Consider the following 24540-nt stretch of genomic DNA (forward strand, 5'->3'; position numbering starts at 1 on the left):
TATTTAATAAAATAATTGAATTTAATTTAAAAAAAATATTTATTTTCAAAAAGCAAACTTAAAACACAAGTTTTCACTAATGTTTGACGTTTTATCAGATTTTAACGAGAATGATTTGCCGCTTAAGTCGCACTCAGTGATCATCTTTTGATACATTTTAATTATTCGATCGAGGCAAATCAATATGCATACAGCGAATTAGTGCCAGTGACATTGAAATTTGCCAAAAACGAAAACCTCATAAACCGATCAATTTCGCTGCGACAATTTCAAGCCAACAACAAACAGGAGAGGAGCAGAGCAGAGCAGAGCGGATCTGAGCTGAGCTGAGCCTCGTTGAGTCAGGTGTCGTCTTCCGTATCGGAAGATGAAACAAATCAAATGGAAATAAACAAACGCTCGAGCAACAAAAACAGTATGACAAACAAACAGTGGACATATAGTATAGACAGCTATCAAGTCAACGCGAGACTATCAACAAAATCACAATTGTTCCATTATAAATTTTAATTTTAATTTCGATTTACGATTGCAACCGCTTGGGCTTTGCATTTCAATTGCTACGCCTTTCGATTGCCTAATGCTCAAGTCAAAACAAACAAAAGAAAACAAAACAAAAACCAAACAATTAATATATTTTCGCGAGTTTGCTGATTTTGATGTGTTTCTTTTGGCCGAGTGATTTACGATCTGAACTGGAAACGAATAAAAATTGGTTATATGGATTTCGGTGTTTGTGGGTGGCTCTGGTCTAGACGTTCTTGCTCATTTTACTTTGCGCTGGGAATTATGAATTGTCCACGGATGCGCACACACTGTAAAATTCCACGTTTTGGGGTCAATGAGCTAGGAGAGCTTCCGAGTGGACGCGAATGCTCCTCGCATAATCTCGTTGGGAATGGAATGGAATGGGATGTGATTTGATTTGATTCCGTTGGCTCATTGGTAGTCGGGCGGGCCAGCTTATTATTAGCAATTTATGTGGCTGGGTAATGGTCAATTGCGAATTTACGGCTAAAACGTTTAGCACTTTGCCAACTAGTTCGACTCATTCGCATTTTTCCCATCAACGGAAGTTAAGCAAGTTAAACGAGACGAGACGAGACGAGACAACAAAAACGAAAAGTCCAAGCCCCAGGTATTTCCCCCAAAAAAATTCACTTGAATTAATTCAAGATTCAGCCTCGTCTTGGGCGAATTCTGTGAAAACGCTTTGCCATTACCGTCGTAAGTTGACGTCACTGCACCTCCTGACGCACTCAAACATCTCGTTTGACCTACATTCCGAGCTGCACAGAAATACTCTGGAGCAGATTGGTCAGCGCCCTCAGATGAAAATCGTGTGGCAATCGGGCAGATTTCGTCAAAACGAATATCCATAAATATGCAATTTATACATGGGAAAGTTTTCTTTGGTCGCGTGTTAATGCGGAAGTGAAGAAACTTTGCAACTTGTAAACGTTTTGACAGCATATATCAAAAATATTATAGATGATTTATTCAAATGTTTACAAAATACATACGAGTGTAAATACAAGATTAAGTAATTAAATGTGAAACTTTGCAATAGGTAGTAAGACATTACATGAAAAAGATATAGACAGGAAAAATAATTAAACTGTCCTTTTTACTATTCCTTGATTTTTAAACGGATTGGATCGAAGCCGATCGAAACTGCTTAAAGAAATATAAAATATTTCTCCAATATTTACCCTACAAGTAACGGCTATAAAAAGTATAAAATAAACACCCATATGGAAGGGGGCTAAAAGCGGCTTAAATTGTGCAATGACCAACGAAAATCGAAAAGCGAAAACCAAATCAACGCACAACGACAGAAAGGCTTCTCAGAAAAATTAAAATTGTTGAAGTGGGGAGATCCTTAAAGCGAAGAAAGAAGAAAGCACAGTTAAATGAGCGTGAATGTTTATTGCATTGCAAATAAATAAAAGAAATTGAACGAGAGCTGATTATTGTTCGCAGCTTGTGCTCAATGTGCCTGCCGGTAAATGCTGATTTATGAATTTTGGTTAAGTGTCCAAGGCAACGGCAACGGACAAAAACTGGCCTCAATTAGGTTCAAATAATATCAGCGATTGTGGGTGGAAGGGCATTCGTTTTAAGCCCAAAACCTGGGCGCTGCTCCAGTTGGAGTGCCCTTGAAACCGCACTGGGTTCGGTTGTGTTGAATTGAGTTTGGTTTGGGAAGCACGGGCATTAGGAAACGAAACATGAAATGCATTTTTATGCACTTGAGGCTTAAGGCTTGGCCACAAAAAACAAACATCCCGACCAGCTCCCGATCGATGGATGCCAAAAGCTATCTCCAATGCTATACGTTTACAGTTACACGCGACCACGGCGAGATGAATGTAATTAATGGCTTTGGCTTCAGCATCGGCATCGGCTTCAATGATATTTATTTTTGTTTTCGTCCGATTTACCGGTTTTTGAACTTTTCCCTACGCCCAGACCAGATCAGCAGGCCAGCAACTCCGATCGAGTCCAGTATCTCTCTTAATTTATGCAGCTGGATCTTTTTTCTTTCAAATTTTTCCATTGAGTTTCATTCCGAATATGTGAAATGCATTTCTCCAGCATATCGACATTTCGGAGGTTTGCTGGCTGATTGGAATGTGTGTTCCCCGCCAACAAAATCAAGGCCCAAAATAATAAAAAAATAAAAAAGCTTCCTAGACAATTAAGAGTCTTGTCTCGGAATCGGGTCAAGTTTAATGAACTTGACACTAATACTGAGGCAGACCAAAGCAAAGCAAAGCCTAGCCACTCACGAGCCTCAGAGCCGCAGTTTAATTGTCAATTAAACATAACAAAAATGAAACAGAACATTTGTCTAAGCAGCAAAAAAATAAAACATGAGTGGGTATATTACGCTCCGAACAGCAATCGTAATTTGACTGCGATTGTAATCGAAGTCAATGTAAACAAACGGAATGTAAGTGCTCGCTCACATACGTAAATATATCCATGAAGTAGATCGTTAAAATTTTAATTGTTTCTGGCAAGGGCTCACCCTAAAGGCTAGGGAACCCTAATAAAAAGACCTGACATCTTGTCCAATTACGGCGACTGTGAGTTTCCTAATTTGGGTTGTCCAAATAAAAATAGACAGTGATATGCAATAAAGAATATATTTGTACGGTTATATCTAATTTATCTTATCTTATCTCGCTGAAAACAAACTGAGTGATCTCAGTTAGATTTTAACTAAAACTAAAAGCGCTTTAAGATTTGATAAATGACTACTTTCAGTCTAGAAAAAGCATCAGCATTTTGGGATACAAATATTAATAAAATGAAATGTTCTTAATATGAACATTTGGGTGGTTTTTTTTTTGTATGAAAAAATTGGATATTTATTAATTTTATTTTGCACCAATATTCATTATTTAAAATGGTGAGACTAAAATGCTTATAAAAAAATCTGTTTGTATAGTTTTGCGATATTAGTATTTGATGCTTTTATTAATTTTAGCTGTAATAAGAAGTGTACCAGCTATCTATAATTTTCATACTTGTTCTTGGAAAAGGTATTCAACCTTAGTAATGCTAAAAAAAATATTTTATCCGTCTAAACTTAACTCAAATGTTGGAATTTTTGTTTTTAAATCTATGAGCTCAGAAGTCGGTGCAGTTAACCATTATTAAAACCATAAATTTTGGATTTAACTAAGGTGTTCGCACTTAGAAAGGCAAACAATACCTAAAATTGCATGTACAGAGCACTTGGGATCTACAGTCGTCTTAGGACAATTTATATATCAAGACATCCGAAAGTATGCTACAAAAAATGTTTTTGAATTGACATTGAATTGAGTTGATGTCGAATTGAACCCATGTAGATAAACTTATCTACACTTTAAATGTGTTTTGTATAAAAATGTTTTGTTTTGTATTATCCCATAGTTTTAGGGAAGAAGATATAAATGTTATACTACTTCTGCGCCTTTGAATTTAATTTAAAAAAGAAAAACATTAAATTATTAAGTAAGAAAACCACAGATTGTTTCGGTTATAAATATGCAATAATCGGACTTACGGTTCTGCTTCAATGGATTTCAATTTGGCCACATAGTTGGATGGAATGTAGCCCTCCGAACGTGTCTTCTTGCTTCGCGCCAGCCACCAGTCGCCCTGTTAATATAATAAAAGATGTAAAACGCTTATAATATTTTTCTAATCGAACTCCTTCAAATATTATTTAAAAAGCTTTAATACTGAAAACTAAAAAATAGATATCAGTTTCACAACACCCGCAGATGCGTTTTGTTGGCATCTTTTTTAATCATATATTTAATAGTGTTTTTTTTTAAACAAGTCAAGACATTTGTTTAAAATCTAAAACATGAGTATAATAATCCAAAATAAAAAGGCACAGATTACGCCTGAACGGCATTTTAATTCTTATTGAGAGTAATTTGTATACTATAAGCTTATGATTTCAATGACCCCTTTATTTTAATCGAATCGAATACCTCATTGTAAATAGCTGGGAGCTGAGCTATTTGAAACGACCATTTTTAAAAGCTGATTAACTCGAGCTGAAGGGGGAATCAAAAAGTTTTTTGAGCATGCTCCTGCAGGACTCACGTACAGTATTTTTATCGTTATATCATAATATTTTATCAAAACTACATAGCTCTTGTGTAGGCACTTGTATAAAAACAAAAACCCAGAAAAAATAGCATATTACGATGTACATATAAGGCTCTTTCTTTTTATTGGTTTCGATTTCGCACAGACTTTCATGAAGCCCACGAACACAGGCATCCTCGTTGCAAAAAGAGCGTAGAGGAAAAAAGAAACGAAAATGAAATTAAAGTTTATTCATTTGCTCGCGTGGTTGCGGCTCGACATGTGGTTACGCGCTTTCCAAGTGTGTCTGGTTTTGGCCAAAGCCGAAACAACACAAGCAGAAACCCGCTTTTGCCGAATTTGTGCAGCAGTTTGTGTTGGTTGCTTCAGGTGTCTGAATATTCATACTGCTATTCACCCATGGCAGATATCGAGCGGCCAGCTAGTAGTATCTCAGTAGCGGGTAGTGGAAATTCGATGATAGCTGACTGCTGCTATCTCTGCGATAAGCATCAAGTGCTCGCTCACTATCCGCCCATGTACATCCTAATAATGCTGGTCTATGTCTATGATTAGACCACTTGGCCCGCTACGATGGTAATTGTGTTTAGTCTGTGGCGAAAGGTCAATGAACAGACATTTTAGGGTTCATTGTTTATTTGTTGCTGTGATTTTGATTTCATGGGCGAGCTGCTTTGGCTTCCAGCCCCTCCGTCACATTCTCCGTTGGATTTTGGATGCTCTTCTTCTGCGTACTGCTTCTGTCTTACAAGTGCATTTCATAATCGCGTGCTTTGTCTGCTTTTCGAGCGTCCAATCTACTGCCTTGATTCCAATGAAAAGTTAAGTGATTTCTGCTGCCGCCGCTCGGTCGTCAACTCATTCTGTTAGCTACGCTTTCTTTGTGGTTTAGAGTTTGAAAGTGAAATAGAAGTTAACAGTGACAACGCTCCGCAGACCGAGCGTTGGCCGTTTTGTATTGTATATCTCAAAGAAATGTAGTAATATTATTGGAACTATTATGTAGGTATGTTGGCAACTTGCTTTAGTCGTAAAAACAAGTATATTGTTTCACATTCTACCCTCGGAAAGAATGGTAATGCTTCGTTGGAATGTACATAAAATGTGCATACAAATTTCACGTGAATTTAACCTGAAGAGCTTTCTGTGTCACTTCTGAAACAGTGACTTTGATAAAAAAAACATATTTTAAACAACTAAGTATAACAATGATAAATGTGTTCTATGAAATTTATACAGAAACATATTTAGTTGGAAGAATGAACATAGAAATTTCAACAGAAAAGATTTCTGTGTCACCCCTGTATATACTTTCTACGCTTCTTAGTAAAAATTTGTCGCAATTTTAAAAATTAAAATATTGTTGAAATACTAAACAAAAGTAAATCTACAAACTTAGAAATTGCTTAAAGACTTTCATGTGTAATTCAATTTTAATATGGTCTTTTTAAAATAAAATAAATTGATTGTAACACCACTAAGTCAATGAGCTGTTAAAAACTAATAATATTACCAAATTAATAAGCTGCTTTACCTATTAGAAAAATATTTCGAAAATTCTGTATAAACACATATAAATGTAAAAGCTTTTTATAAAAAAAAAATATGTAGCCAGATTTTCCCTCAAAATTTTTTCATAATATTTTAGATCTGAAAAGGTGTAGATATTCCCACTTAATACCTGGAAACATGCTCTCTACGTCACTGCAACAAGTATATGGATGCAGGCGAAACCCTTGACGCCGGAAACTTTTATGCAGGTCGCACTCTCTGGAGAGCCACAAGCCACACAACGCAATGCATAATCTAGGACTAAGGAGGAGGCATGCAAAACTAAACAAAGTAGGTTTTGCATGCATTTTTCTGGGGCGACGGCCGGCAAAGTCGAGTGAATCCTTGAAGGGTTTCCTTTCCCTGCTCCTGCAGGCCCCAAAGGGTATGGGACTGGAAGTTCAACCGCCGCATAGCTGGAGAAGTGCTAAAAACGAGTACAGACACAAAAAAAAAAAAAAAAAAACGCTGCTCCAGTCGAGGGAGTAGTCCAATGACAATGAAGAGACATTCATTGACAGCACAGGAGGCACTCCCATAAAATATTTTTATTATTTTACATACAATTTTGATTTCTATGCCTGGCGTGTACCGCTGAAGAAGCGAAAGACGAACGAAAGGCTTCCATAAAAGGGGAAGCCGGGTAGCGTGTTTTTGTGTACAAAATACACAACGTCGAAAGTCTTGCGGTTGTGTGTGTGTGTGTGTGTGTCGTACCTTAATTAAACACTGCCTCACCGGAAACACTAGCCACGGAACTGCCACTCAGCAAGTACTGACCATGGGTAATGACTGCCGCTTGTTTGGGGGGAAAGCGCCGAAAAGCTCTAAGATGCACCTTGAATTGGCTTAACAAATCATAAGAACTCTTGCGCGTTGCTTTTGAAATTATAAGTCCGATTGCCACTCAAATCCGAATGTGCGGGGAGTGCGCAACTTTTGGCCAGCAGCCAATGGCAGACGTCATGGTTCTAGCGCCGTCTGCCACTGTAAGGTGGTCATGGCTATGTTGACGTAAAGTCTTTAAATACAAATTCCTGGGCGGCGAGGAGGGGCGTTGGCTGCCCACTTGGCACTTATGTCACAACATAGTCAGTTAGGATGGGTGGCTGCTGTGGGTGGTGACCTCCGATGGCCGGCTAATTATAGAACTCTTTTAGCAGTCAAACTATCCGAGTTTTGTTTACTTTATCCAGTGCCGATGTGTCGACGTCTGTTTATGGTTTCAAGTGGAGTTGCAGTTGGGTTAATTGTTTATGTTTTACAATGTATACACAGCTTCATCAGTATCAATGAAAAGATGCTGATGCCCAGACCAGTATACACTTAGTATAGCGAACAACGAATACCCTACCGAAAGATAGCAAAAAAAACGTGACGATTCCGCACATCTCGAATGCATTAAATGGCACACCATAAATTTCTGCATATACGATAAGTCACATAAATGGCAAAATCTTAAATGTGCATTTGTGAGAACTTTTGCACTGGATTTTCCATAATCAATTTAATAAAGCGCTTAAAAAAATAACGACTTTAATAGAAACTAAAAGTTCTATCAATTCAAAGTACCTCAGTAAGGGAATTTAACAAACTGCAGTCCGGGATTCCTATTGCTGATGCTTTTGAGTTGGTTCAATTGGCATGTGACGCCGTTGGCCGCAATTACGGCGTCCGGTTCTGCACAAACCGTCTCAAAAAAGCATTTACTTATTGTGTTCTGAAAAGTTGGCGACATTGAAACGAAGTAAGCAAAGAGGAAAGTATGGAGCTATGGTTGGACAGCACATTCAGCATGACGCATCGATGTGGGGCGAAAGTAGCAGCCGTTGGACACTGGTGCTGTGGAACTTATGTTTGGAAAATACCCGATAAGCTCTGAAAATCATGCAGTATAAAAATAGTGATTATAACCAATAAATAATTGAGCATTTAAGCACAGCTTGCTCAGTGAACAATAGTCGGGTGATTCCCATTACTCAATGTACATAATCAATGGCAAATCAGCAACAACGCCACAATATAGGTGCATGTGAATTTGGAAAACATACATGAAGGCAAATGTATCTGCCGGAGACGACCCTGATTTCTAAATAACATCTAAAATATTTTTTCTTTTTTATTTGGAACATGTTTGGGGTGGATATTCCTATTCCATCAAAAACTTGGAGCAACCATGTGTGCCACAAAATAATTGTTTCCCAAAGCTCTAGCTTATACATGGTTTACGAGATTTTAAAGTTCAGACAAGCAAAAACAAAGTTCGCTGGGTCAACTGGGCTAAATATCCTAATCAAGCATATATATATGCATACAATTGAAAGGGTCGAAAATACAATTCTTTTGATTTACAAGTTTGGCAGCGGATATTACAATTGTTGCATTCTTTTTGTATAGCTATGTATATTCTAAAATTTTGGTGTGTTTTGTATAGCTATGTATAGTCTGAAACATTTGTAAATTTGGCTGGAATGTTATCAATTAAAATCTATCTAGTAAAAATTGCCCCATAAACGGCGTTAAAGTAAATAAAAAAAAAACGAATCATCAATCAGTTAAATAAATATAAAAACACAATTTTTAATTTTTAGAAACTCTATCTTTTGCCGCACGGTATTCTCACGATGAAAGATTTTGAAAGAAATGCTCACCAGCTTTAAATGCCAGTTTGAAAAGTAATCTCATCCTCGATAGTGCATTGCATGGGCCGCATTTCGCGTTCAATGAATTGAGCAATTAAAACACACGCAAATTGTTTAAGGCCATAATTAAAAAGTTTTCAAATATGTACAAAGGTAATTACCAGTAGAGATATTTTTAGCTAAAATACCTTTTACACTCGTAAAATTCGATTGTAAATTAAAAAAAAAAATTCTATTAATTTTAAAATAAATTAAGAACAATAACAAAACAATGAGCTTTTGATAACAGTTTCCTTTTCTCAAATGTTATATTTTATCTTTTTAGATCTTCATCACCGGGATAGTCCGTACAGCTATAGTTTTTCTTTTTTTCCAATGCTTGCAAAGTAGTGAAAACCCCATAGATCTGAAGTCTATAACCAATAGCTGCCAAAACAATTGCTAAATTTCGATGTTCTTGGGGAATTTTGATGTATATCGCTTTGGACCCATAAAAAAATTTAAAACACCAGTCAGTAATACTGTTTCTATGCACGTTTTTTTTTTTGGAAGAGTAAAGGCTATCTGTGAAGTGATTAAAACGTAAATTATAGATGATGACTGCAAAAATGACCGGATTTATTGTTATTGTTCGTATTTCCTCTACAATTAGGCAATTAGTATACAACTTAAGTGACCATATCAATATGATTAGAAATGGATAGGTGTTCTTTTAATTCACACAGCAAACAATCAACCAAGCGCTGTTATCAAGAATTTTGCACTCTTTATCAGTCGCTCTCTCCCGCATTCTTCCGCTCACACCTACACACCTACATTAAACACCTTCCCTCCCGGCTAACTGACTCACTTACTCGCTCAAAATATGTTTATACGAGAGCTACTGCCTAAACGATATGTGTATAATGATTCGTTTATCATTGTCAGATAAGTATTTAACAATGCTTAACTTTTTTAACATCAGTGTTTTTTTATTTTCACTAATTGTATTATTGTCATAAATAAGTTAACATCTTTTAAGCGATTATATTTATAAATATGTGATCTTTTTACTGTTTCCAATGGGAATTCTTTGAACTCCTCACTCTTTTTAAATCTTTGTCAGTTAAAACTTTTACAAGGGGTTCGCTCTGTATGGAGAGCACTGTATTTACAAATTGGAAAACATAATGGTTTGCGAATTGGGCATCCGTGTAAACGAAGTGGCACTCACCTGTGTGTCATTCAGTATCTCCAGGTGCTCTCCCTTGCGGAAGCTCAAGTCTTCGTCGGTTCGGGCGTCGTAGTCGTAGAGGGCCACGAATATCTTGGCGTTGGCGCTGGCCGTGTCGCCCTCCGGGATCTGTGGAACCGGACGGATCTGCTCCGGCGGCTGTCCGGGGTGCAAGGGCATGGGGATCTGGGGCACGCCCACGCTGCCGCTGTTGGTGGGCGGGTCGTCCAGCTTGACGCGATCGGCGGGCTTGTCGGCTTGCTCGCCCTTCTGAGTGGTGAGGCAGTTGCCCATTGTTGTTGGTTGGATGAGTGACTTCTGCTGGCGGTCCGAGAGTTAAATGCAATCAATGGAAGCCAAATTGCAGCGATTGCGTTTACTGTTACTTTCACTGTTTGTTTATTGTTTGCTCGCTGCGAGATCGGCGCTTGGGTGTTGGCACTAATCGGCGCTCTCACTCGATCCCCTCTCCCGCTCGCTTCCACTCCTCTTGCAATTTGTGCAAGTTGATGTCGCGTTTTCGCTCAACTCTCTGTGTTTCAATGAGCACCAACTACCAAATAAATTAAATGCTTGCCCACGACCAAGCGTTTCCCTGTGTGTGTGCGTGCGTGAGTGTTTTCTCACTTTTATCTACATTCGCTCGTGTAGGTGAATGCGTTTTGTGTCTGTATGGGTGTGTGTGATGCTGGAGCTGCTGGCAAACAACAAAAGCTGCAGGATGACGTCGACGGGGGCCGCGAAAACAGTTGGAAATCGGCGATTAAACGGGTGACTCGCGCGTGCACTATTATTCAGCAGGCCTGGCATCCGCGTTTACATTTTTAACTTAGTTATCGCCCTCTTTTCCCATCGCGTTGCAAAGAGACAATGTGACCATTTTGGGTAGGTGAAAAATACCATCGGGCATAGAAATATACTAAAATTATGCATTTAAGCTCTGAAAAATTCTCTTTAAATACCAGAAAATGCATGCTACACAAAAAGAGAGACCAGTTGTCGCAACCACTTGCCTATCGACAAGGTAGCGATATTTTGAGGCGATATTTAATTTCGCAATGTATCAATGTATTAAATGGAGATTGAGTGGAATAGGAAAAAACAATTTTTAATAATCGAAAGTAGTTTAAGTATTAAATTAATGAAAAGCGAAACTTTTAAACTAATTTTAAAATACAAATAAAAAGTTGTGTCCAATGTGAAAATGTCATTTTAAATAAACGGAAGAGAGTGAATATATTTTTTAGTGGATATCTAATCTATCACTTTCATAACATGTTCAATTATTTTCGAAGAGAAAAAGGAACCATTCATCTCTTTATAGCTAATGAGGGATTTATTTCCCGAATTATTTCTTTGGCTACAAGATGAAGATAACTAAAAAGACAATTTACTCGGGGCTAAAGAATGCCAATTATCAAACTGCGAATTTGATTTTTGATGATGAGCAACAGCATGATTATTTTCTGTCCAAGATTATTCTAAAGGATTTCTTAAAATGTCTTCTCAAATATGGTAAAATCTTTTCGGTTCAAAAATGTATATCGATAAGCTGATTTTTCTAGCGCACAACATCATACCGATATTTTTTTACATCCCTATTTGACAACCCTTCTTCGCACTATCGCGAAACGGTCACACTGCGGTTATGGCGTCAATTTGAAAACAACGGAACTTGAAAAAAATCACCGCGTCCTTTGCAGCGTGCTCCGTTTGCAACTCATTTATTGAAAAACATAACGTATTTTCAATAGAAATTTGTGTTGAAACAAGGGATCCACAGCGCAGGCAGTCCCTGCACGTGAAATTCTATCCAGAGATACAAGGAGCAAACCGAAAATGGCGCTATCCGCCTTGGCGTCCTTTGATGATCTGCGACGCTGCATGCAAGTGCTGACCGATGGAACTGCCGAGGAGGGTGAGTAAAGTAGCCTCAGTAGTGATTGGTGCGGTGGAATCCCTACAACTGCGTTTCCAACACAGAGTTCCTGCGGTTCCTGCGCATGTTCGAGCAGTACCACGAAAAGTGCGCGGGCTATGCGGCCGAGACGGCCAGGATCCAGAACGAGCTGGACAAGTCGCTGACCAAGATGGGCGACCTGGAGGGCAAGCTCTTTCACGCCCGCCGCATCATCGACATGGAGATCAAGGCGCGTCGCCAGGCGGAGCACGAACGGGACGCCATGGAGGGCAAGATAATGGCTGTGGCGGATCTGCTGCGCCACGAGCGCAATCTAAACAACGAGACCCGCGACAAGCTGGCCTTCCTGCACACACTGCCCTCGTCGAGGAAGCGCAAATCCCTGAATGCCGTGCGGGAGGACAAGTCCTATGGCGACATCAACTCCACCGGCTCGCTGCTGTCCGATCTGTCCATCACCCACTCCGAGGACGACTTCCTCGACGTGCGCACATCGAAGTCCTGGCGGGAGCACCGACCCTCGCTGCCCAAGAACCCGATTCCTTGCGTAGGCAATAAGAGATCGCGTTTGAGTACGGGTCTCAACGGCAGTGTGTCCGGGAATACCCCAACCACCAGTAAGTCACGGCGCTCTGGCGTCGGCATCGGAGTGGAGCAGCACACGGTGGACGTGGGTCAGGGCGCTGAGCGCTTTTGTGCCACCACCAAGGTCACCATACCACAGGACGGGCAGGGCGTGATCCGGGCGGAGTCGACCATTGAGTCACTGCCGGTGATTGGCGGTCACGAGAGGATCTGTGAGGGCCTGTCCTCAACGCCACGTCGATCGGTCCTGAAGGAGGCCACCGCTCCGCCTCTGACGCCGGTCAATGCAATGGCGCCGCATGTGGCCGCCGAATCCGGCACTCCTCTGCAGCACCGTCCGCTGATGAGGAGCCACACTTTCAGCCAGAAGACCTTTTTGCGCGGCGACAATTGTGTTCAGTGCCAGAAACGGTATGGAGCATGTTTTGATGTACCTATAGTCTTCATTGATTTAATATTGTACTTTTTCCAGCATTCGGTTCGGGGCCGTTGGCCTGAGATGTCGGGATTGCCCGGTGCGCTGTCACATCGATTGTCGCTATCTGCTTACCGTCAGCTGTGTGCCGCAGACGGGAACGCCCACAACCAAGACCATGACCGGCTACGTGACCGACTTTGCCCCGTCCATTGCACCCATGATTCCGGCCCTTGTTGTGCACTGTGTTAACGAGATTGAGGCCCGTGGTCTCACCGAGGTGGGCCTCTATCGGCTATCCTCGTCGGAGCGGGAGTACAAGGCGCTCAAGGAGCAGTTCCTGCGCGGCAAGGCCACTCCGCATCTGGGCAACACAGACATCTATGTGCTGTGCTGTTGTGTGAAGGACTTCCTGAGGTCTCTTACAGAACCGCTTATTCCGACCAGCCAGTGGAAGGATTTCGCAAATGCAGTGCAGAATCCCGACAGCAAAACGGCCCAAGAGATGCTGTACAAGTCGGTGAAGCAGTTGCCGCAGGCAAATCGGGATACGCTGGCCTTCCTTATACTGCATTTCCAGCGCATCGCTCAGTGCCCAGTGGTGCTCATGCCGATCGATAATATCGCGCTCATCTTTGGTCCCACCATTGTGGGCTATTCCACGCCGGATCCCGATCAGCACGCAATTTACACAGAGGTCTTCACACAGAAGCAGGTGATGAAGGCGCTGCTCGAGTTGCCCGTTTCGTTCTGGGAGCAGTACATCGTCATAGATACGACGCGGACGCCGGGAACAGTGATCAAGCGGGTGCCTAGCAGCAAACATGACCTACTGTCGCTATATGGTAGGTGATACACCATCTATACGATTCTCTTTCTAAACTATCTGCCCTGCAGCCACTCCCTTCAAAGGAGGCACCATTAAAAAGCGAAAGTTTTTGGGCACACCACCGGCATCCGCCCACAAGAAATAACTAGACTTTTCTTGTTGAAAAGCATTTGACGTGTTACTTAAATTTACTTCAAGTATTTGCAGTTTTTTGTTTCCGGCCAGCTATCCCCGAGCTGTATTTATATTTGTACCCAACTAACAACGTCTATTAAACGTTTTTCTTTATAATTAATTCGTTCGATTATAAGCTAAAGCACTTTATTCGTACTAACATAAGTATACTCACTTTGAGAATTAAAGTAAAATATGCATTTGAAAAGCAATGAGAGAACAATGAACAACTAGATTAATAAATGAACACAATATAAGGGTTTTTAATCCCTGAAACTGATTTTTTTTTTTGTTTATTCTTCTTGAAGGGCCCAATTATTCTATCCTACTTAATATATGTAGTTTTAAAGCAGACTGATTGTCTATTATTATCTTGATCATAAATATGTCAACCATTTCCGCATTTGAGTGTTTTGGATCATTCTACAATATTTTTGTAATACGAAGAAAGGGGAATAGTTCATGTGTATTTACCATTAAAGTAATAATAATTAAAATGGGATAAATTATGGGAAGTACACCAGATAAGTTTTATCAGAAAATAAAACGAGCTGGTCCATTGATACATGCAAAATAATTATCAGCGCCGCTCAGAAAAGCCCATGACTTTACACTTTTACACAGCTATCGCCATTTCATCAACAAACTGGTTTCGTAGGCTTCCCTAATAATACCCTTAACCACGACGTGAAGCAGCCAGTCTGTCAATTGCAAGCCATTCGAAATGTTTGAAGCGCATCGGAATCGATCTCTGCTGTTGGTGGTGCTTCTTTCCTTGGCGTTCGCCAGATGTTCTGGATCGTGGAACGCCACGAGCTGCGGGCATCGTTGCGGAGGAGGCGACTGCATCGATTTGGACCAGCTTTGTGATGGCCGGGCCGACTGCTTGGATGCCTCCGACGAGACGTCCGCCATGTGCGAAAAGGTCTGGTGTCCGGGCTATGGATTCCGCTGCAGCTACGGAGCGTGCATAGCCAGCACGGCGGTTTGCGATGGTGTGCGCGATTGTGTGGACGGATCGGATGAGGAGGGATGGCTGTGCCGGGCTCAAATGCAGCAGGCCAACTGCGACAACTGGGAGATGTACTGCTCCTCCGGACAGTGCATGCCCTACTCCAAGCTTTGCGATGGCATCCGGGATTGCCGGGACGGCGATGACGAGCAGGAGTCACTTTGCGAAGGTGTCGCCATACCAACCACAACGGTCAGAACAACCACTGCAGTCACGGAAAACGGTGGCATAGTGATAACACCCACATTGACCACGACGAGGAGACCACCACCCAATCCTATTCAGAAGAACGGGGAATGCGTGATTCCCCAGTTGCCAAATGTGATAGTTAAACACTTCACCGATGCAATCCTTCCAGCAGGCTCAAGAGTAGCCAATGGCACTCGTATCTACTACGAGTGCCCAGCGGAACACTCACTCAAAGGGGAGCACCAGAACATTTGTGAGGACTCGCTGTGGATTAACAAATTTCCCTACTGTGAAAGTAAGTTTTATACTTCAAGGAACCCCTTAATTTTATTTAATTTACTTATTTTACTTTTAGCACCCACAGCCTTTGTCTTCAGTCTGGTGATATCATTATTCTCCTTCCTGATCGTAGTACTGCTGATCCTTATTTGGCGGGTTCGTCGGGACAATGACCACAGAAGGCAACGTGAGGAGCACATTTGGCTGGTGGAGACCAGCACCAATCGTGCCCAGCAATCTGACATACCAAAGGTTTAGGGACTACTTGTAATCTAAGTAATAGTTCTCTGATGCTCTGAGTATTAAATGCTTTCAATTTTTTAAATTGTAACCGTTTAAGTGTTTGAAAAGTCTGCAGAATCAGTGATCAAAAGCGCTCTAAGTTTAAAATTACTCAGAATTACTTAGGTAATTGTAAGTCCTATTTATTTATTTTAGTTGTAAGTTTAATGTTTTAGACATCCCTTTAAAATATAAACGAATGATAGGGTAAACCAAGAAGGATAACATTTATAACCCAATTTTTTTGTTAATAAATAACTCAAAATTATTGTTCAGTAACTTAAAGCTCCTTAGTTTTTAAATTCTTTAAAAGTTAAAAAGTTAAGTTACCAGATCAATAAGTAAGGTACAAATGTACCTGCAAGCCCTATTTATTACATAGTTGTAAACTTAATTTTGTATACATCCCTTAGAAAGTTGAGTCACATTTTATACCGCATTCACCGTTATAATTTTTATTTTATTTTTTGACTAAATCGCCTAATACTATAAATTATTTGTTAAGAACATTTGAGTAATAAAACCCGAAATGAGTGCACACTTTACATATAATAAAAAATTAAAAAAAAAATTTTTTTGATTTTTTTAACATCAACGAAGTGAGAACCACTTGTTGCTGTGACTAAAACCGTGACTGGGAACCGTGATATTTCTCCGCAAAGAGCAAACGGTCACACTTTTGCCTCGAGTGCGCCAATATTGCTCCAGTGCTCCGCAGCGTAAGTACCTTGTTCTGGAAGTGGCTCCGTATCAGATCTCCCACTCGATTAGATAACGAATCCCACTTGCAGCCGGCTCAGAATCCCCATTGAAAATGGCCAACATTGCTAAGATCTTCGCCTCCCGCGCCCAGAATGTCCTGCAGGCAGCTGCCCGCCAGCCACAGGTGGCCACCCGGTTCAGCAGCTCCTGTAAGTATATTAGGAATTTAAATGGGGGATCAAAGTCCACTCCCGGTCAGAGGAGCCCAGCTGCAACCTAAGTTGCAAAATCTAGATATCAAGTGCCGGTTTGCATCAACAAGAACTTGGTACTTTTCCAGCTAAACACTGGTTGCGTAATATCCACACACACATACACACACACGATCACCTCATGATGCCATCTCTTTTTCGCCCGCCCCCTGATAGCCACCAACAACAACTGGGAGTACATCAAGACCGAAGTCGCAGGCGAAGGCAAGAACGTGGCCGTGATCACCCTGAATCGCCCCAAGGCACTGAATGCCCTGTGCAATGGCCTGATGAAGGAGCTGTCCACCGCATTGCAGCAGTACGGCAGGGATTCGAGCATCGCCGCCATCGTTTTGACGGGCAGCGAGAAGGCCTTCGCCGCCGGAGCCGACATCAAGGAGATGGTGGGCAACACCTACTCGCAGTGCATCCAGGGTAATTTCCTGAACGACTGGACCGAGGTGGCACGCACCCAGAAGCCCATCATTGCCGCCGTTAACGGCTACGCCTTGGGCGGTGGCTGTGAGCTGGCCATGATGTGCGACATCATCTATGCGGGGGACAAGGCCAAGTTCGGCCAGCCGGAGATCGCACTGGGCACCATTCCCGGAGCCGGTGGCACCCAGCGTCTGACCCGCGTCGTGGGCAAGTCCAAGGCCATGGAGATGTGCCTCACCGGCAACATGATCGGCGCCCAGGAGGCCGAGAAGCTGGGTCTGGCCAGCAAGGTGGTGCCCGCCGACCAGCTGCTAGGCGAGGCCGTCAAGCTGGGCGAGAAGATCGGCACCCACTCGAATCTGATCGTGCAGCTGTGCAAGGAGTCGGTGAACACTGCCTACGAGACCACACTCCAGGAGGGCCTCAAGTTCGAGCGTCGCACCTTCCACGCCACCTTCTCCACGGTGAGTTTTGGCTTTAAACTCTCTGAGTTGCCCTATCTAATCCTTGGATTCTTGTCTTTTTATAGGCTGATCGCAAGGAGGGCATGACTGCCTTCGCCGAGAAGCGCCCGGCCAAGTTTACCAACGAGTAAGGTCGGACCTCAACCAGAGATCCTTACCAGCCAGCAATGCATTTATATTCTCCTTACAAAATCAGTTGTTTGTACGCAATTAAAACTTTTATCGTGATAATTTGAAAATGTCCACGGCACAATTTGCAGCATGCTAGCCAGGCTGTCAGGTGGTACTCCAAGTATGTAGTGGTGGTATATCCACTTGACAGTCGGACAGCATGCCCCATTGACCTTCTCCTAATCAAAACAAAATAAGTGCATAGGCGTCTTCGATGGATTTTGGTGATACAATCGCTGGTTGCTAGACAAGTAGGTTGGAAAGCTGTGCGCTGAGTAGCGATGCCTTCGTGGAGGGAAGGCATTCTCTCGGAAATCTATTCCTCCACGCATTCTTCCGGATCTTGAAGAGCATTTGCTGTTACTAGAGCCATCGGAACTATCGCAACTTTCAGCTTGATGTCGACGATTTCTAGATCGCAAGGGACAGTGTTGTTTCATCTTTGGATCATTTAAGCCTGGATCGCTGAGTTTAATAGAGAACTCCTTGTTGCGATATGTGACAATTCCCTGTCGTATGTCCTTATTTTGTGGCTCATTCTGGCGTGAGGTAAGTAAGTAATCAGTGCAGTGCCTGCATTTGTCCCTGTGACTTCTGGCCCTTTTTCGATCACGTCGTTCCTCCCACTCCCGCTGGGCACGGGATACCAGCGGCTCAGGAGCTCGACAGGAATACTGCTGCGGTTGATGGGTGAGTGTACAATGGCCACTTGACTTGCTGTTCCAGCTGCAGGTGCCATAGGACTCAGTTCTGGTCTGCTTATGTTGGGTCCTTCTGACTTTTGGTGCTCTCCTAGAAGAAGATGCTTCCTCACTGTATTTTAACCTTTCAGATCCGGAGGAAAGCGGTGATTTGTTGAGTCGTCTTGGACTGGATTCATGACTCCAACTCTGTTTTGTCCATAGCTTACGATCTCTTGGTCCCCGTATATCCTGTATTCTAGGTTGTTCTCTGAAGGTTATTTCTCTGTTGACAGAGGACTTTGTTTCTTTACAAATTATCCTTTGAGGCTCTTGCTTAAAGGATCCTTCCCTTTTTATATGACCATCTGCACTGGAATCTCTGGATCTGGGAGAATGCATTGGTCTTTCACTCCCTGATTGATTGGATTTAAACTGAAGATCTTTAGAGCCGGACCAAAAGAATCGCTTGGCAAAGGAGTGTAGTCTGGGCAGCAGGCTTGGCTTCTTTGGCATGTGTCCATCTGAATCTGCTGTTAACTTGCTGGAAAGCGGTTCCGACCACTTGCGCTTTCTTTTCTTGGTGGGAATGTCATCGTCCTCCCAGAAAACGGAACTGCCTTTGCTGGCCTCTTTTCGATTCGAAGCATTCCAGGTGGATGAAGTATTATGGTGCCCATCAAAATCGGAGCTGGTTTTACCAGCGGATTGAGCAATTGTGGATCTGCTGCACGTACATGCTTCCTGATCGGAATCTATGTATGATTTAGTTTGTGGCAAGCCATAAAGTCGTTGACTATCAGTCTCCCTCAATCTGCGCTTCACCTGCCCTCTAACATCTGGATTAGTTTTGGACCAGTAGTAGGAGTATGGCCTACTGTCCGGAAACATTTGCCGTTGGCAAGACTTGTGCTCCGCCAGACGTCGCTTCTCCGCCTCCCGAATGTCCGGATCGACGGCTGACCACAGATAACAATACGGCGGTGGCTTCTTCCTTTTGCATTTCGGGATCGGACCTCCGCACTGATCAATTATTTTCTGTTTTTCGGAGTGGTGTACGAAACCTTTGTATCCAGTGCTTACTCCCAGACGATTCAAGGGATTTTCAATATCGTACCTATCTTTAAGGCCAGGTTGATGAGAGCGTTCCACACTTAGTTGACAATGATTGGAGATGGATGTGTAGAAGGCGTGCTCTGAATCTGGATCAGGTGGTACCTCAGGATTTGTCTGAACCTTGCAATGATCTTGATCTGGGTAAATGTTCGAACACTCTTCTCTGGATATAATAGAACATTTCCTGTTATCCCTGGTTGATCTAGTTTGACTACCGCTCCTGCGTTTTTTGTTACTTTTTAGGGTACCACTTACATAATTAGTTCCCTGAATGGCTTTAAAGAAAGGACGATTTTCGTATTCGATGCAGCGAGGATCTCGGCTCTTTCTAAATTGTTCCTTTTTACTGGGACCAATTTTTGTATTCCAGGACCTCAGATACCATTTAGGATTATCAATGGGACAAGGACAGTCGATTATTTTTTCACTTGGCTTTAGACTTCCCCGTGATCTGGATACCATGTGTTTGAATCGACAACTAGGCTCCAAATTGTTCTGGGATTTGGAAACAGGTGGCTGCTTAGAAGGTTCCTGACTTGTCAGCGGTGGAACTAACAATGGATTACTGACATAAATTCGATGTAGGGTATTCCCTTCCAGCTGGCTTTCCTTTGACTGCAGCTTATTCTGATTCTTTGATTCAGCCTTCCTAGTCTTATAATCATTTTTCTTCCCTAAATCCTTTTGATTACTTTCCTTTTTTTTGAACTACTTTGGATTTTGGTAAACAGTTTAAAGCTCAACCTGGATGGCTTGCTTTTGGGAACTGGGATCTCCTCTGTAGGAGCAGGAGTATCCAGGTTTCGAGGACACGGACAGGGGGATCGCTCTCGGTGACGGATACATGCCACATTGGTGCAGGGAAACTCCAGAGGAGCCGCCGTATCGATGCCCGGACGCATGTGCCGTCTCTTGGCCGCCGCATCGTACTTGTAATAGGCGAAGTTTGGCCTACACAACCGGTACTTACGCGGCAGCTGCATCCTGGCGTGGTGCTGCTTGAGCAGGCCCAGAAATTCAGGTGAGACCCTTCGTCCTGGAAGGACGTAAGCTGTTGCCTTGTCCTTCAGCCGCAGGGTATGCCTTATGGGCACCTGAAATCTGAAGCAGAACTTTCGTTTGCCCGGCTTTCGCTCGGCTGTGGATCTTCGGGTGTCCAGATACCACTCCGCCGCCCTGTCCTCCACATCGAAGTACTTCAGTCCACGCCTGGTTATGCGTGGAGGCCTCTCCAACTTCTGCTGGGCAGGAGAATCCGAATGCAGAGTGGAGCACCTCAAGGAGTCCAGACAGTTGTTGCCGCAAGTCAAGAAGTCATAGTAGGAAGTGCAGGTGTTCTGCAGGTTTAGCTTCTTTGTCTTCAAAGCACTTAAAATATTCATCGCTCAAAGGAAATTTTGTTGATAGAACCTAAAAAAATTAGAAAAATTACCTAGTTTTTCCAAGGCATGTGGATTGACACACACCAATAAGAAGGCATGTTACATTTTATGGTCTTGAGAAGCATAAAAAGTCCTGTAGCGATAATACATCTACGGATTATCATAAGGTGCCTGGTTTTTCCTCCATGACATTCCCTAGATTCATTTCCGCTCTTGGGACTATGGTCTCATAATCCAGGTTTAAGCATTTTGTTGGGCACAATATCCCCTCTTCACGTTCCCTTCTTCGCAATTTATGGTAATAAGCACGAAGTTCACATCGACGCCTTTGGGCCTTTGCTTTCTGAATGAAATCCGAGTCCTTTTGGTCTTTGCCTAAGTGAGGATAATATATTAGTGGAGATCAAGAAAACATCAGCTTGAATTTACCTTGTGAAAACAAACCGCAGACGTAGCAGTCACATTTCCTCCGTTCAGTCAACTCACAAACATTATCTGCCATGGGTGTTTCCTTAACCTCAGGTTGGTTATTATCCAGCTGGCTCTTTCCCAAATGGTCGGAATATCGACGAATTCTTAGGGGTTGCGGAGACGCAAAGTTCTTGTTGTACACTCCTTGCGATAATCTTGAAAGATTTACAGAGTCCTCGGGCACGGTCAGTATGTCACTCAAAGTGGGGAACTTTCTTCGGTGATTTACTTTCTCTACTGCCTGAGGTATTTTCGTGACCCGTCTATTTTGAAGCCTGAGAATGTTCTCCGTCACAAAATTCTTCGGTGGTTTTGGGGGGCGATAGTCCTCACGTATGGCCACCTCTTTCATCAGCTCCTGTATACGTGCCTGCACTGCAGCCCGCTCCTCCTTGAGGAAATTCTGACGCACCTCATCCCTCAAGCTCTGATCTCTGAGCGCCTCACTCTCACAGCTCTTGCCACTTTGCGCATCATTGTCCTCCAAATTGGTGTCAAATAAGTGTGCGTCCTCATCTCGGGGCACCTCCTCCTGCTTCGATTCCCTCATCTTCCGATGCGTAGAGTTGGAAATCTTCGTTGAGCTGATCACAGACCTGGAAATACGCATGTTCTTATCCGATGATGTTCGACTAATTGACTTGCGATAGAATAAACTCTTATCGCTTTTCAGGTACGAAATCGGATCCTTGGAGTTCATTTTAATCCATATTTTCTGATCCGGCTTGGAGTTTCTTATGTAGTGATAGAACTTTTTGAGCTTTATCCTTCGAATGCCGGACTGAAGCGATGTCTGATCAAAATTACTGGCTCGGATGGAGTTTTTTCGAGGTGGATCCCCGAGCGGTCTTTGCTTCCGCTTTAGTAGTCTAAGGGGTCCTGATATTTGGGATTCTTTGGCCACTGGTATTTTTCGAGAAGGTCGCGAAACACTGCGATCTTTGGACCTTTGTCGGTTCTTAAAAGGTTTCGAAACGTCGGGCCTGAGTTTAAAGAAACTAAAGTCTTTTAAAGTTCGTTCGGAAATTATAGAATCCGCCTCGATGGATGATGGAGAAGATTTTTTACTTACTGTTTTTATTCGGAAATTGCTTGTCAAAGCCGGATTGAGTTCTGGCATTGTGGTTTCTTTGCCCTTCAGCTTTTTATGGAATGGTTTTGTGTAGCCTACATTCATTCCTCTATAAGTTCCCGCATCGCGAAATCCATAATTTGGCTCTAGCTTTTTTGTCGAATGTGTCTTCTTAGGAATAGAAGGCATTTCTTCAGCCATCTTTGCGATCTGATTTTTCTTATGTTTTTGTGCTACAGCCAAACTAGTAACACTTCTCAGAATAGAAACACGTTCGGGCATATCGACATCGCTGCTTTTTATTAAATCTTTAAAGATTTTTGATCCGGGATGTCGTCTTTTCTGAAGAATTTTCCTAAAAGCCCATGAAAATTTTGCTCCCACCTTAGTTGATGTCCCTTTCGGCGAAGTTCTGATTTTTGTAATATCCTTCGATGATAAAACTTTTAAATGATTATTTGATCTAAGAAGAGGATGAAGCTCTGATTCTTTGGCGGCGTTACCCTTAAGCATTTTGTCAAATGGCTTTGTGTGTTGGTCTGATTTTTGACTCTTTTCAAAGGAATTGCTATAAGGCTTTGGTGTTAAAACCTTAAGACGATTATTTGATTTTAGAAGTGGATTAACCTCGGGTATTTTGGCGGTTTTACCCTTAAGCATTTTATCAAATGGGAGTGTGTGTTGGTCTGATTTTTGACTTACTTCAAAAGAATTGCTATTTAAGTTTTTGTCAAGTTTACGAGGGTCAAACGTGGCAACTTCCAGGTTGTGTCTGCTCCTTAAAGTCGGGTGCAGTTCGGGCACCGCAGCAGCTGCTTCATCAAGCATTGGGCCAAATAGATCTGTACTCCAATGGGCTTCCCTGCTCTTTTTTTGCTTTCCTGGTATTTGTCTAATGGCGTTTGAAATCTAATCTTCTCTCGATCCTTGCTAGGTCGTGGTTTGTTGGCAAATTGTTTTACAAAGGCTCGCTCCGAATTTACGGAAGATGATTTTGGATGTTTCTTTTCTTGAGCAGACTTAGTCTTTACTGCTTTCGAAGAGTTATAATAAGGATTATTCCCCCTCTGCTCCCATTGAAGGCTCCCACGAATGTTCTGAGCTTTGTTTAAGTCAAAAAGACGCTGAAACTTGTCCAGACCCTCACGTTTTTTGATCATATTCTGCTTATCATGTTTCTGCTCTGTTTCCAATTCCGTTTCCGGTTTCACTGTTCTTGAAGAGGTTTGATAAGGACTATCTTTCTTCTGTTCCCATTGCAGGTTTCGACGAACGTTCTGAGCTTTGTTAAAGTCGAAGAGACGCTGAAACTTTTCCAGCCCTGTACTTTTATTGTTAAGATTCTGCATAAGGATTTTCTGCTTTTCCAAACTCTGCTCTTTGGCTCTTTCTTTAAGCATTTTTTCGTGCTCCTCGTGCCATTTGGGTTTTTTTCTTTCAATTATTGCTGGTCTTTGGGCGAAAGTCAGAGTTTTTTGGGTTATAATTGTAGGTTTGTCGTACGAATGGGATTTTAAATCAGGCAGAATAGATCGATTTCCTCTTCCGGTAAACTTTTTCACCTCTTGAATATTCTCAGGCTTTCTTTTTCTGCGACTACAGCAAATTTCGTAGGCGTCTTTATCGCCGACTTGTGGCCTCCTTGGCTTGTTTTCAACCAGTAGATCTCGGAAGTTCTATACAATTTAAAAAAAAATGTGTCGAATTAGCTAGGATAAAACTAATATTTAAATATAAAATAATATATAATAATTTAATATATTTTGGTTAGTTGTTTCCGGTTTCTTTTATTGCAAAGGTATCTATTTTATATTTAACCACATGTTTAAGAATAATAATTTGTACCCATTTTTTTCTAAGCTATGTTAATAGTAAATGCTCTAAACTTTTCACCTGGAGACCGGTTAGCTTGCATTCATTTTTCACATTTAATGCACAATAATTTTGCAACTTCTTCTGTATCTCTCTGTAGGAATTTGGCTGACAGGTACACCAGCAGATGTTTGATTTTTCGAACGCAGCCATAGTATCAATTCCAAATGCAAATATCCTCCTCAAAACGAACAATTTATTGTACACTCCCT

At 42.1% G+C, this 24540-nt stretch overlaps 4 protein-coding genes across 5 annotated transcripts; 3 read left to right on the top strand and 1 right to left on the bottom strand.

Moving 5' to 3' along the window:
• Positions 1-11647: 11647 nt before the first annotated feature.
• Positions 11648-14227, top strand: LOC128255456 (rac GTPase-activating protein 1). Its single transcript, XM_052985066.1, has 4 exons — positions 11648-11941; positions 12007-12940; positions 13002-13789; positions 13842-14227. The coding sequence occupies exons 1-4, from the start codon at positions 11863-11865 to the stop codon at positions 13916-13918; spliced, it is 1878 nt and encodes a 625-aa protein (XP_052841026.1). The 5' UTR covers positions 11648-11862; the 3' UTR covers positions 13919-14227.
• Positions 14228-14340: 113 nt separating this feature from the next.
• On the top strand, positions 14341-15752 carry LOC128255460 (low-density lipoprotein receptor-related protein 2). The gene is made up of 2 exons (XM_052985072.1): positions 14341-15443; positions 15504-15752. The coding sequence occupies exons 1-2, from the start codon at positions 14672-14674 to the stop codon at positions 15683-15685; spliced, it is 954 nt and encodes a 317-aa protein (XP_052841032.1). The 5' UTR covers positions 14341-14671; the 3' UTR covers positions 15686-15752.
• Positions 15753-16365: 613 nt separating this feature from the next.
• On the top strand, positions 16366-17803 carry LOC128255464 (probable enoyl-CoA hydratase, mitochondrial). Its single transcript, XM_052985077.1, has 4 exons — positions 16366-16428; positions 16501-16620; positions 16840-17564; positions 17630-17803. Exons 2-4 carry the CDS (start codon positions 16524-16526, stop codon positions 17693-17695), a joined length of 888 nt encoding a protein of 295 aa, XP_052841037.1. The 5' UTR covers positions 16366-16428; positions 16501-16523; the 3' UTR covers positions 17696-17803.
• A 92-nt stretch (positions 17804-17895) lies between these two features.
• Positions 17896-24477, bottom strand: LOC128255462 (uncharacterized). Of its 2 annotated transcripts, XR_008267665.1 has the most exons (4): positions 24350-24477; positions 21343-24132; positions 20998-21288; positions 20806-20941 (listed from the first exon to the last, which is right to left on the bottom strand). XR_008267665.1 is itself a non-coding variant. In XM_052985074.1 (3 exons), the coding sequence occupies exons 2-3, from the start codon at positions 20911-20913 to the stop codon at positions 17915-17917; spliced, it is 2961 nt and encodes a 986-aa protein (XP_052841034.1). In that variant the 5' UTR covers positions 20914-20941; positions 20998-21137; the 3' UTR covers positions 17896-17914. The 2 variants fall into 2 exon arrangements, 1 of the variants encoding a protein (XP_052841034.1); XM_052985074.1 differs by lacking the exons at positions 21343-24132; positions 24350-24477 and adding an exon at positions 17896-20205 and having other exon boundaries at positions 20244-20941; positions 20998-21137.
• Positions 24478-24540: the final 63 nt, after the last annotated feature.

Source organism: Drosophila gunungcola, assembly GCF_025200985.1.
Source record: "Drosophila gunungcola strain Sukarami chromosome 2R unlocalized genomic scaffold, Dgunungcola_SK_2 000011F, whole genome shotgun sequence".
Taxonomy (NCBI): Eukaryota; Metazoa; Arthropoda; class Insecta; order Diptera; family Drosophilidae; genus Drosophila; species Drosophila gunungcola.